The sequence below is a fragment of the Megalops cyprinoides genome, chromosome 5, assembly GCF_013368585.1.
Source record: "Megalops cyprinoides isolate fMegCyp1 chromosome 5, fMegCyp1.pri, whole genome shotgun sequence".
NCBI lineage: Eukaryota > Metazoa > Chordata > Actinopteri > Elopiformes > Megalopidae > Megalops > Megalops cyprinoides.
In genome coordinates this window covers 19,677,551-19,691,611 of record NC_050587.1, presented here as the reverse complement: position 1 = coordinate 19,691,611, position 14,061 = coordinate 19,677,551, and the positions used below count along the sequence as shown (strand labels likewise).

The 14,061-nt window shown below is 43.8% G+C and overlaps 1 protein-coding gene across 1 annotated transcript in view; it reads left to right on the top strand.

The window, feature by feature from the left end:
- The first annotated feature begins 807 nt into the window (after positions 1–807).
- rasa1b (RAS p21 protein activator (GTPase activating protein) 1b) overlaps positions 808–14,061 on the top strand; it is a 29,845-nt gene continuing 16,591 nt past the window's right edge. The window contains exon 1 of the mRNA XM_036529405.1: positions 808–2,008. Coding sequence (XP_036385298.1) covers positions 1,482–2,008 — 527 coding nt within the window. The 5' untranslated portion in view covers positions 808–1,481. The remainder of the gene's footprint in view (positions 2,009–14,061) is intronic.

The window sequence follows — 14,061 nt, the reverse complement described above, 5'->3', positions numbered from 1 at the left end:
TTACTAACATTTAGATACATATATGTTACAATTTTTACATGTTATCCATTTATACAGCTGTGGGTTAAGTACCTTGCCCAAGGGTTACAACAGCAGTCCCACCTGGGACCTGAACCAGCAACCTTTTAGTTACAAACCCTGCTCCTTACCACTATGCTACACCACCAACAAATGGCTGAAAAATTATAGTCTGTCTTTATATGGCAGTAATATGTCTGCAATGCACTTACATATGTACTACAGAGTACTTGCATAGTAACTTTTGTGAACACGCATGCTGTAGTTCTTGGACAGGTGTATTTATCCAAGCCATTAACACAAGCTGCAGACAGGTATAACATCTGTGATTATGCAACTGTGTGTATGTTCAAAGCAATTGCACTGTGCCACATTTATTAAAGCATTTACAAATGTAAAGCTGGAGCATTTACCCTATTATTATCATAATCTCCCTCTTTCCAGTCTGATTTTAACTCCATCTTTTAGGTATCCGCGCTTTATCATGTCCAGTCATGGACATGTCCAGTTTCCACCATCTGCATTAAAGTAGCCCAATCCAAATTCAGAGTGTCAAAATTCCTTTGCATGAATCTCAGTTTTTGACACAACGTTCCGGCGAGTGCACTCGCATCGGGCAAGACGCCGCTACATGAAAAGAAAAAAAAATCTTAACAAGTTACACAACTCGTTATGGTAACTTCCCTCTCCACTCTCGGCCACAGACCACAACCTATTCCCTGCGATGCCAGATATAACGGAGTCCTCCGCGACTCTGCGCTCGCTTAGCCGGGCCTGCGCGTGAGCGAGCACGCGCTCCGACAGGACAGGACTGGACTGGAGGGGAGAGAGGGTGAGAGCAACGGCGGCAGCAAAGCCACCAGCCATGTAATCGGGGAAAGAAAAAGAGAACTTGCGCAAGAAACCCTGCGATTTTCCCACCCGCCGGGCTTAATAAGGACAGCTTGATTGTACCGCAGATCCACATCGCAGCGGCGTGACACGGCCAGAAAGTGCATATCTACGCGGTTGGAACTCATCGAAAAAAAAAAAAAAAAACAGGAGACGCACACTGACAATAAACACTCCCCGTCAAGTGGGCTGCTGCTCTGAGAAACTGACAAAAAAATAAGGAAAAGAAGGAAGCAAACGCGTTATCTGCCTCATCCTGTGATATTTTCGCGAAACCGGTTACTTTGCATATATGTTTTCCTAAAACTCAGGAGCAAAAATGAAAACTTGAAACTCTCTCAACGTTGCTCACTACTACTAGCTGGCTAGCTAGCTAAAAGCTAGTCAGCGTATCTTAGCTAGCTTTTTTCGTAGTTTGTGAGTGCTGCGCGGAACAGCTAGCTAGCAGACCGTGTTGTTTTCTAAGTTTGAAGTTTTGCCGTTCCGCGTTTCTCTTTGTCAGAAGTGTCTAAACCGGGAGAGGAAGGGATCGTTCCCTTCTAAATTTCCCCCTTTTCACGTTTTTAATCAAAATGATGGCCGCGGACGACGGCAGAGAGGAGACGGGTTCGGTTTCGGCGGGGACAGGAGTAGCTGGCGGAGGAGGCCCTGAGACGGCCCATTTTCCGTTTTCCACCAAGCAGAGATTGCGGGACATTGATTCCGGGCCGGGAGCGGCTCAGAACCTCCGCCACTCTCCGGACACGTCTCCCGACCCGGTCTCCGAGATAGTGCTGTGCTCGTTTGCCGGGGGAGTTCTACCGGGCTCGTCCCTGTCCGCCGCTGGGAGTGGCAGCGGCGGTGGGCACGTTGTGTTTGGGACGGGCTCAGACACAGGGAGCGGAGCGTCACTCTCTCCCACTTTGGAGGGACTGCCCAGTCGGATGTCACCCACCTCCGGGAGTCCGGACGGAACTAGCGGCTTCCCCCCATTGCCACCCCCTCCGCCTCCCCCTGCTTGCGGGACACTTGGCACTGTGGATGAAAGCGATGCCTTGGATGGGCAGGAATACGAGGAAGAGGAGGTGGCATACGCACTAACTGCGCCGCCCACGAACCAGTAAGGTTTTTTGTGTGTTTGTTTTTTGTCGAAGATGTTGCCTTTGGTTGTTCTATCCTAACATGACATGTAGGCTAGCTCACTAGCTAGCTGGCTGGCTAGTAAATACCCAAGGTTCAGTGGCCAGCGGGATGACTGGCGGCGTTTGTTTTAAGTGACATTTCAGCAGGCTTCAAAGCCAGGCTCTCCTCAAAGTTTTCTGTCGGGTCAGCTAGCTAAGCTAGCTACAACTTGTTGACTGCAGCTGTCGTCCCAGCCGCTCATTCAAACTGTGGCGTAGAAGCCACTGATAAAATATCGCACAGAAGTGTGTAATAAGCAGAGTGACATTTCTGGAAGTCCTTCGATTTGAAAATGTCGACAGGATAGACTGCACGGCTAACTAACAAGCCGCGTACACCGAGTGGCACACGTGTGCGCTGTCTGTCTACACTAGTGGGGGTTCATCTGCATGGTGGACGGAAAATTCGTAACTTATAACCAACCAGCAAGCTAGATGGTTGTGCAAATATTTATCTGAAGACCGTTTCGTGTGTTGAAATGTGGCAGTCGTTTCAAATGAGATTGCTACACAAGGGGTAGCTTTCACTTTGTGTTTCTGGAAAGCGATGCTGGGATGAGGAAGTCACTTAAGCTGCAGATAGAACTATGTCCTTTTCTCCACTTAAGTTGTACATCTTAAAGCACACACATCCTTTGGCTTTTAAATCAGTCATCCAGGCATAAAACAGCAGGTTACACCTTGATGCCCCCAAAGAATTCAAGGCTATGATATTTTCCAGTTTTACTTGTCAGGCTCCATGTGTGCTCATATCCCCCTTGTCCTGAAATGTGGACACATGGTGACCAAGGGTGAAAAACCACTGGTGTGTCAGAGGTATAAAGTAATAAGTTAAAAGCCATACGGTGTTACCCGAGCATTTCAAGTAGGTGCCAGTCTTCCTAAAGGGGAACAAATCCTGTATTGCACTGACAATAGACACTTAATCTGCAATGTCCATGACTGTTGAGCTCTTTGTCAGTGTTTCAAGGTCTGCTGTATTTACCATCGCAGCAGTGCGCCCACGCAGACCAGCTTATCCAATCTGGTTTGAGGTCATTGCAGGCCCACACAAAACACAATATTTAACACACAGTATTGAACAAAACAAGCAAGTGTGTGTGTGTGTATGTGTGTCTCTCTGTTGATGGTGAAGTTACCAGGGTGCATCAGTTTCCGTGTCATTTTCTTATGGTGAGAGGTGTCAAGAATGTGGCCAAAGGCTGTGATTGGTGAAGTGCACTTTGGTTGGGAGAAGGGTTGCCAGTTCTGCTCCTGGACAGGTGCGATCTTGCAGAAGATTTTATACTCCAGCCAAACACCCTGTAGCCCACATCAGTTGTAGCATCACTGTTCGAAAAACTTGTTTGTCTTTGAACTGTGAGCAGGAGAGATCCTCAGCTGTGAGCAGCTGATTCCATCTTCATATCTGCTCTCCAGTTCTAGACATTTGCCATAGCATCAGGGGTGGCTCACCAGTCAGCGAGACCAGTCACAGATGTTAACCGTAGTACTCTGAAAACATGCTGTAGGTGATTTGTTCTCACACATTTAGTAGAAGATTTAGTTGCACATTACTAGATTGGGGCTCTGTTAAGCCTACACCCAGTGTCTGAAAGAACACAAGGCTTTCAGCAAAGCAGGTAGGTAGCCAGATTGTGTCCTTTTTCACTGTTGGACACCGCAGCTTCAGATTATCTCTAGAATTGTTATAATATATTTAGCATAATCATTACTTTGCAAATACAGTAGGAAAAAAAGAGAAGTTTTATCTTACTTAGTTGTGTTTCTGCCAGCAGATGAATCCTGTTCGTGTTAGCAATTATGTTAACTTAACTGATTTAATCTGAACACAATTTTCATATTGTGGGGCCTATGTAAAAATACTTTAAGATGTTTTTATTCCTGTTAACATTAACACCCACATTTTTGTTTCATACTGTACTGGATTTTTGGTACACACAAAGTCAAAGGTCAGGAATGCCAGGTTTAGGGTAATGTGTAAAATCAACACTATTTCCATGTGTTAGTCAATTTTTTTTAAATTTTGGCTGGACTAATTCAATATTTGGCTTAGGCAGAGGTGGACAAGCAAATCCTTTTCAGCACAACATCACTCATAAAATGACCCTCGGTTAATGGAGCATTATAATCCTTTTTTTGTTTGTTTTTGGGGGGTATTTTTGTTTGCATGGATACTGATTCCTTGCTGGTATAGTCAGAGGGGCCTCGTTGTCAGTTAGATTGATGTGGAGCAGTGCCCCGGATGGAGGTGAAAGCGGTGTGAGTGCTGCCCTCAAGTTTCAGCTCAAGTCTTTATCATTGAATTTGCAAGAAGTATTGGTAACGGTTATAGGTAAACAGGTGTATGTTGAAAGTGCAGATTAACAATAACACATGCACATCCATAAGATTTCACAAGTAGTGGGTGTGGTCACAAGTAATCAAAACAAATTGAACAACTTACTTATAAGTGGATTACAGCTGACAACACGACAACATTTTGGCAAAATCACCTGAAAACCATGGGTTTGTGCATTTTTCCTGTTTGAACTGTTGAATGTCACATAGTTGAAAATTTGTTTTTGAGCATCCTCTGTCAACATCACATCATGTCTTTGATCCAGGTAGGTGCATTTCATTGATGAAAGCATTGCATTACATTACATTATTGGCATTTATCAGGCACTCTTATCCAGATCGACTTACATAAATTGCAGTTTTTTACAATGTTATCCATTTATACAGCTGGATAATTACTGAGGCAATTGTGGGGTAAGTACCTTGCCCAAGGGTACAGCAGCAGTGCCTGAGTGGGGAATCGAACCGGCAACCTTTGACCATTATGTTACACTGCCGCCCAAATCAAACTACAACTGTATGGGCCTGGTAGGAATGTACTGAGGCTTTTTTTCTCAACCATACAAATACCAGTTATTTTTTCAGCAGTATTGACCATTTCAGATACCCACACTCTTTGATTCAGAATCTTGAGAACTGTCTGCAGTTTATTTCTAACCTTACAGTCTTTGAGACAAAAATGACAATGTTGGACCTCAAGTCCTTTTTGAGGTATGGTTAATTAAATTGCTAACTTGCCATTTTATTGCTCATTGTAACTTTTTAATGCAGCCATACATCTATATGCATATTAACGTGTAACTATTCCATCATGGCTTTTAATTTTCAATGCTGTCTTTTTTTTTTTTAAGAAAAATGTACACCAGTGGCAGTGGTGAAATTCAGGGTTGTCAACAGTGAACCTTGGTTTCCTAGGTTTGATTGCCATCCATCAACCTTTTAGATTCCACCAGTATCCATACAGGAATTTCTCTGGAGGGAAAAAAGGCAAAGGCAAACATAGGGGTTCTCATGTGCCATTTAAATAACTATAAGCCAGGGGTTCTCTGGCAGCACTGGTACTGGCATGGCCTGCAAGCGTCACATTGTCTGACTGCAGAACATTGAATGAAAAGAAGGTAGAGCTACAAGGCAGGGAATGTCAGATGTGGGTCACAGTATAACTTTATGGCTGCAAAGGTGGGTTCATGCAGATGTGTCAGTGTTGTGTTGACACTGGTACTGAGAAGACAGCATTCTGTGAAACAGCGCAACATAATTTTGAGCATTATCTGTATTACACATGGATATTATACTTGCATACTGTGATATGAATTGTTATATATATGTAGCATGCTAAATTGAGTGAATGTGTAAGGCTAATGTTTTTTATTGTTCTTATCCAATCAAAGTATATTTGGGCAATTTTGCTAAAGAAAAAGGAGTCAGCCATCAAGCTGTGGAGATGAAGTCAAGTGAAACTATGCAGTCAAGCTACTTATGTTGACAGAGTGGCAAATTTGGCAACAAGGAAACTTGTCACAATAGAAATGGAATAGCATTTGATGCAGAAGAAGCGAAACTAACGGAGCATCACTGAAAAGTGGAAGTGTTAAAAACTGCAATTTTGCTCCATTTATGCCTAAGAGATGACACGTTTGTGCTGCACACTCCATTCAATCTACGTATAAACCCTGTCATCATTGTTACTTTGTCATTAAAGAATAAGTGGGTCTGAATTGGTGGCTTTCTGCATGATCTCTCAGCATTACCGTATATTAGCTAGCTCTTTGTGAACACTGATGCATACACGCGTGAGTTGCCTCAGACTTTCTTACTCTGAGTGTCGTACATGTCATCTTTAGAATGCTTTTTCCACTGTCAGAAATCCCTCTGATTGCTGATCTTGCTAATTCTCTCACGTTGCTTTAATGTCGGATTTGTCTGTGTCTCTAAAGGTAATTATTTACTTGTATTTTTGAAAATATCTTTTTTTATTAGACTTGAAGTTCAGATGAGCAATCCATGTGCATACGTGCCCATCTGTGCCACACTCAAGGCACACACAGCAAGCAAGCACAAAAAACATGCCTAGTTATTGAGGTTGTGGACGACAGTGCTGAATTAAATTCCTCAACAATTGCTTCGATATGGGTCATTTTCTTTGACTGAATATACGAGTCACGGCACACCAGCACACAAAACCCTTTTTGTGAGCAAAAGTTTGTTCGGTACACGCAGACTCTGAGATCTCTCAAGTTGTTCCACTATTCACAATTTTATAATATCTGTTACGTGATTCAGACTTACTAGGTGGTTGTGACAAATCCTGTCACTGTTTAGTAATAAGATACATATAAACCACATTAGACAGTTTAGTGTCAGATGCATTTTTGTAGTTATATTTATCCTTTGTAGTTCAGCTTCAGTAGTTCAGTACCTTTGTCATGGGGTTTTGGGGTCTAGTGAAAAGGGGATCCTGTAAGGACAGTATATATTTACGTGGTTTTGAAATGGATGCGGACACTGCAGACGCTGTCTCTCCAATGTTCTGTAGGTATGCGCAACTGGAGCTGTGGCCTTTTTGGATGGAAATGGAAGGACTAATGATTAACAGTAAATTTAGCATGCTGCCTGCAGTGTCCTTCGTGGGCTCTGCTTGTTGTTCAGCACTGTGTTATCAAGGACCGTGCCAACTGCTGTGTGTTACTGGGAGATCTGACACCTCGTATGCCTGGTATAGTGGATGTATAGCAGTGGTGAATCTGGTAAAACAAGGAACAGCCTTGTTTTTGGGTGAGCAGTTTGTGCTTTTTCACACATCTAGTGAATGATCTCAATGACCTCTGTTATCCTGCCCCTTCTTTAAAGCCTAAAACTGAGTTTTTTATGTGAGGTCTGTTAGGTTCTGCCAAAGGATGCTTATTCCTTGAGGTCATAGATGGGAAGCAGGCATTAACAGGTAGGAGTTGAGTAGTGATAGTTGGATAAGGGCCCGTGTTTCCAGTAGGCGTGACTAAATATTTGCACTATGTAGTGCAAGAATTCCAGCCTGGTCTTATCATTCATACTTCTTTACAACCGGTGTTCTTTCATAAACAACTGAGCCGGCAGGGGAATAAATATTTTGCTAATTTTACTACGCAGCAGCGAGGGGAACGTGAATGTGCTTATCGTGCTGCTGAAGCAGCGCTCGGGCTGAAACAAACGTGAAGCTGGAAATTAGCACTTGGTTTTGAGTTTCCACGAGGATTAGAGAGGATTTGAAGTTGCAGACCATTTCATTAGAAAAGCCAGAGAGTGGGATCAGTGTTTCAATGCTGTTTGAGGCAGTCATTCAGGGTACTTCTTCGACGGAAACACTAACTAAACCTGCAGTGTTCAATTTGCATAAAGACTAATTGAAACTGAACACACCGGAACTGATTGCACAACTTCCGTCATCCATTTAAAACTACCTCGGTCATTTTGGACTGATAGGTGGTACAGTAATTAATTCAATCAATCATTTAATAAAACACAGTAGTGTAATATAATAGTATGTCAATTTAATTAATTTAATTAAGTAAATGGTGTGAAAAGTTATAATTCCCCCCAGAATGTTACTTACTATTCTTATTCCCCCTAGCCCTCTGTAAATGCTTCAAGCGGTGCATTTCTCTGTGAAGTCACACTTCCTGTCGCTGGTGAGAAGTGGTCCTCTTCTGACTTGTTAGCCTCAGGGCCCTGACTTCAGTATGTAAAGCGGTTAAACCTTTTTTGAGGGCCCTGTGAACTACTCTTCATCCTGTTCGTGGTAGAGCTTACCTGCCTAAACCACAATGCATCTCGCCACCGCAGGTTTAATGAACTGCACTCTCACTGCGAGGATCAACAAGACACGTATTCCCACGACTTCACTCAATATTATAGACTGTAAAGAGGATTAGACAAAGAGCTCGCATTTGGTCTCATATGCCCTGATCCTTTCGGACCGACACTTTTTGAGGAACCCGTGGGTCTCCATTGTGACAGCCTTCCCAAGATGGATGCCCATTAACCAGAGCATGCCTTCCTTCCTTTTCTTTCTGCCTTTCCTGTTTGAAACGTCTCAGCATGTCAGTGTGGCTTTTGAGCATGTTGGTGTGAGCATGACCATGATGTTCTCAGGATGCTCAGCCAGAAGGTTGAAGGTTTTATTAAAATCAACAAAAAATAACCAAATTGGTTGAAGGTTTTATGCATTATGCATTATGTATAAAACAAAGGTTTAATGCATTATGTTCTGTCTAGTTCGAAGTCTTAAGATGACTACATTTGCAACACACCAACTGAGCACCTCAGTTTGATAGTTGGGCATGTCATACTAGCTGAACTGAACATTTTGTTAATAGCTACTTTTGTTCGTAGCACACACAGAACCCCTGAAATTCAGGTGTTGGGGAGATGAAGACAGATGAAGCACTCTATGTATTATTGTAATACTTTATGCTGGTGCTGTATATCTGTGATTCCCATCGTAATTAAAGAGTGTTACTGATGGAGAGCATGCCACGTTCAGGCCTATGAAAGGCTGTCCATTTGACCCTGAGGTTATAGCCTGGCTCAGGGTTATAGTTACAGTCTGGCCTCTAGGGCTCATGCAGCCACATGTCTGATCCATTCCCTAACTTGGTCCATACTCTTATAGGATTCTCTCCCACTGAAACGCTTCAGTGGTTCATATGTGGAGAACTGATGTTATTATTTTTTTTTTTTCTAAAATGACATTTTCTTCAAAACCCACGACTGATATCCAGCTGGATTATGTCTTTTTTTTCCAAGCAATGGAAAAAAAGCAACGGCGAGCATATGGGAAGTCCCTGAGAGTGTCGCGATCCGCACCGCTCGCTGACCAAGAGAGAGTGAAGCCGGGTGGAGGGGGGGTGAGCTCAGTGAAGCAGCAGGCTCTTCAGAGAGCCACAGAGACGCGCTTAGAACCGTCCCAGTTCTTCCCCCGACGACAGCGAAGCCGGACCCCCCAGCCTTTCCTCTCAGAGAAGCTCGGCCGCAGGAGATGCAGCAGAGGGCCAATTCACTGTAAGTGGGTGAGAGAGGGGTCGCAGCTGCTGTATCTGAACCTGGTTGCGGAGGACCTCCCTTGCCCGCTTCCTTTACTGTGATCGTATGTGAATGGGTTTGGAATAGTGTTTTTGAAGCAGGACCTTTCAGTTTGGATGCTGGAGTTTTTGTTTGCGGAGAAGGATTAAGACATCGGTATGTTCCTCTGTCTCCATCCCTGTAAGACATTTCTGCGTTATCATATGGTGTGGCATGGTTTGGGTATGCTGATATCGGGTAAAAAAAAGTTCTATAATTTGGAAATGGGATGTGTGTTATGCCATCAGTTCAAAATATGAGCTGGAACCAAAGTCATGATGGTCCGTGTTCTTTTGTGCACTTAAGGGACTTCAGGCATAGGACTAGCTGTGCTTGTTGGAGTAGGCTGCTATTCCAGATGGAGTTGCTGTTGTGGAGAATTTGTCTTTCCAATCTAAGGAGTGCATGCAATGCTGTAATGTTTTTGTGGAAGGTTTTTGTTTTTGCAAAGGGAGTGCAGCCTAAAATACATAACCAAGTGCATCTCTCAACACACAAAAATAATCTGGATTTTTTAGTGTGATATGTGAGTGAAGAGTGATTTTTTTAATTCTGCTGCTTAAGCATTTGTTAGTAGGCTTGTTTACGTGCTTTATCCTTAAAGTGTGCAGCCTGTATTTTTTTTGTCTTGAAGTTCAACCTCTGATGTAACAAAGCTAGTTTTCGTTGTTACTCTTTGTTGACAGCTGGGTTTGTCAGTGGTCATGTGAGCACAGAGCCAATGCGAAGCAGTACACTTTCATTCTTCATTGACACCTGTGAAAAGACAGAGGACATCTTTGGAGAGGTTGTAAAGGTAACCACTCCCGTCAGCATGGGAGAGCGCTCTCTGAACCCTCTAAAGCCTGTCAAATGCAGAAGTTTCTGTGTCCGTGACTTACGGCACAGACGAGCTATGCTAAACTCAAAGGTCACAGCAACAGTGAGAGTAAAGGGGGTTCGTAGGTGTGAAGCGTCTTAGAAGGCTGCGGGGGGTGGGGGGGGTGGGTGAAGTGTGGCGTGCCACTGAGCAAAGGCCCCGATACAGAGAGGCTGCCTCTGCATACGCGCCCACGCATTTAAGGAAGTGGGGAGGGGGAGTTCCCTAAAGGTCTTCTGTGGGCAGGTGAGCGTATCTCACTGTTGAGCTTCCTGCCTTCCTGTGACAGCAGGTTCAATAGATACAGGATCTGTCATTTGCCAGGGAGGTTAGAGTGTCAAGATTTCTAGGCTTTCATAATGGGTGTGTGTTATCCAGCGTTATAATGTGGTAGACAGGCTCTAAAGGTCAGATTTTACTGGAGAGAACAAATGTGGTGCTATGATTTCAGACTAAATATGATGTCTGTTTAATAGTGAATGCATGGGTCCTGAGGGATTGAACAAGATACAGGGCCACTGCTTTTCCGCTTTGGAAAAGGACAAATTCTGGTCAAAATGGCCAGTTCAGTTTTTGTATTGTTTTGATTACATTATCATTCTTTATTCTCATTCTTATTATTTTAGCCACCATTTTTGTCTTACCCTGTTTAATAACAACAGAATTTACATATGTAAAAAAAAAAACAATAACTGTTCAAAACTTTCACAGATGCGGTGTCAGTGATAATGAGAATTAAGTAACTGTATTAAATAGTAGCTAATGAACTATGAGCTATCTTTGTAATGAGGTATCTTTGTAAGGATTTTGAAGAGGTGGAGGTGGCAGTTTTGTCTACCTAGGTGTGTCTCACCACATTGGATCCTTCAGCTCTATACAAAATGAGAGGCACATGTTTTTGCAGACGCATTTTCATGAAATGACACGGTAATTGCATTAGCGCTGAGGAAGATGAGCACCAAGCAGAGACAGCGCATGCAAATGCAGTTAATCTGTGCTTCCTGCATACTGGAGCTAAACATCTCACCCCGCAGTTTGTCAGTTAAAACAACAGTGCTCCCTCTTTTACTTCTAACATTTTAGTTGCCGTGCAGTAAATTGAACGGATGTTGATTACGTCTTGATATGCCTAGATTCAATTTAGACTTCCCAATTCAGTTTAAGTACAAACATTCCATTTCCAAAGGTCAAGTGTGCTATTCTGTCACCAATTCCAGGAAAACCAGGGCTGTGGTGGCACTTTAAAGAGTTAAACATAACAGTAATGAAACAAAACTAGGATTGGATTGCATGCAGGTGCAGTGTACAGATTCAGTGCAGTAAGTTTATTATAATAAGCAACTATTACTGCACTGAGGAAAGGCCTATTAGCTAAGTTAAAACTAAGAGTAATACGGTAACAAAAACAGTATTGTGCCATGTGCAGAATTCAAAAAAAAAAAAAAAAGCCAACCACGGTGCATTGGAGCAAGCTCAGCATTGCCCTGACATAATGTCGCGTTAACATGAGTGGTGCATTAGGGAAGACATTTCTCAGCTCTTCGGGGGAGAAGGAGGGTAGTGGTGCGTTTCATGCACAGACATGAGCAGGCATTCCTCACCGCTGATAACACGGAGCACCCTCTAGCACTCGCTAGAGGTTACGCTCTTTCTCCGTCACCCCACCTACATGGCCCCTTTCAAACCCAGGCACAGAGAGAGAGAGACCAGTGCTGCACCTTCCACGTATCAAGGTCATCCACGGGAGGGGTCTTTCCATGTCCCGTGTCTGAAGTCAGCCATACCTATACCATGTTATTTTTCCCAAATATGTTTGGCAAGCGTGGTGTGACTTAAAGCATGCTATAAATAACTTTAGATTGAGCTCTGCTGAGTTGATCATGAGGCCCGCGGAGCATCTGCGGCGGTTGAAAGTGCAGCCTGCTTCAAATGGGGGGAGAAAAAAATATGAGCCTCATTACATTACATTACATTATGTATGTGCTCAGAATACGGCCTCATTCAGGTCAGCTTGCAGAGCTTAACCACGTTTTGCATATTAGGCCTGGCCATGTAAAAGTCTTTATGGCGAGCGAATGCTGGGCGCTTACTCTCGTTGTGCTTATTCTCGCATGCGACAAACATAATGTGACAGTAGAAATACAACAGCCATCCATCTTGATGTAGCCTAGGCCCCTGCGCATTTAGGCCCGCTGTATGAAATGCCGTAGCAGACAGCCTTGGTATTGTATGTTTTCCATTTGATGGATGGGGATGTAAACTGAAGCCTGGGGGGGGGTATATATTACATCAATTTCTCCAACCCCCCCCACCACCACCCCACACACACTCTTAATGTATTGCACTCTTTAACGTCCAGGAGAAACTGTGAGCTTGCAGTTTGAGCTGTGGCCAATAGGTAAAACTGAGTCAGCTGATTAGTCCAGTCCTTAGTAGTGGAAAGTGAAGCTTGATGAACCCCATAATGGGTTGTGCTACAGTATGGTGTCAATAACTGTCTCATATGAGCTAATGTAAAATCTTCGCTATCTATTGCAAAGACTGGCATCGACATTTGTCAAAGTATCAAGTCTAGGTAGTCATTAATCGCACAATAGCTTCACTCATTTTGGGCCCCCAGGAAGTCTCACTCAGCCACCCCTACCAATCACAGCAGCTGACCTGACATGATTTTGTGGCAGCGTGGGCATACCCTCATCACCTGCACTCTGAGCTTCACAGGCTTGTTAAAGAAAAACGGCATCGCGAGCATGAACTGCATGCGAAGCCCACATCCTCCCGCTTCCGGCCCTCTCTAGCATCGATGCTTCGCCCCGTCCTAACTCGGTAAACAAAGGTACTGAGCGCAGGAGGCAGCCTGGCAGTGCCCTGCGGCACGCCAGCTGCTTTCTGTCCGTCAATGACAGCGAGATGAGGACTGATTACTTTATCCAGCGCTGGCTCCCAAACGTTGCTGCTAACGTTGCTGGTCACAAAATTGTTGCCATTTGTGGCTTAACTGTGAATTCACTGATTTTTTACTGACGTTTCACTGATTGGTTGCGTTGGGTCACATGAAACTTTGTCTAAGGATCTGTTATCTTCACAGATCACAGCTCAAACCTGTGAAACGCCTTGGTGGGAGTGGGTGAGATGTTGAAATGCCTTCACTTCCGCTGCTTTCTTTTAATAATTAAATTGGCTCTGTAGCGTGCTAAGCACATGTACATCGGAAGGAGCGCAGTAAAGAGGTTTGAGATCGCTGAAGCGTGTATAGATGCTCTTCTCTGAGGCATGCTGTGACCCAGGAAATGACACTCCTTAACCGAAGTGTTCTCCAGCCGCTAAAAAAAAACAGGCTCTCATGGAGGTGCAGAGAATGGTTAATTTATGCAAACGCTTTGGAGACGTAAAAGAGTGTGTTCCAGAGAGATTGTGTTGACCGCTGACGCATTAAAGAATCATTCTTTTCGGTTTGACTGTGATCTCAGCGTTCTAGATGTGGCAGTTTGCTTCACTGTGGGTCATAGCAGAATGCAGGCTTACAAGAACAGGACTGCAGGGGGAAAATGAATCTAGGAGCACCTGCTGTTTGATTAAGAAAATGCTTGTCAACATTGTCATGGTTAGAGCTGCACAGTATAGCCGCCTTTACCCTGACACTCATTGCGCTGTTTGAAGTTGTTGAAGTTTGCTGTTTGAAGGTGTATTGTATTA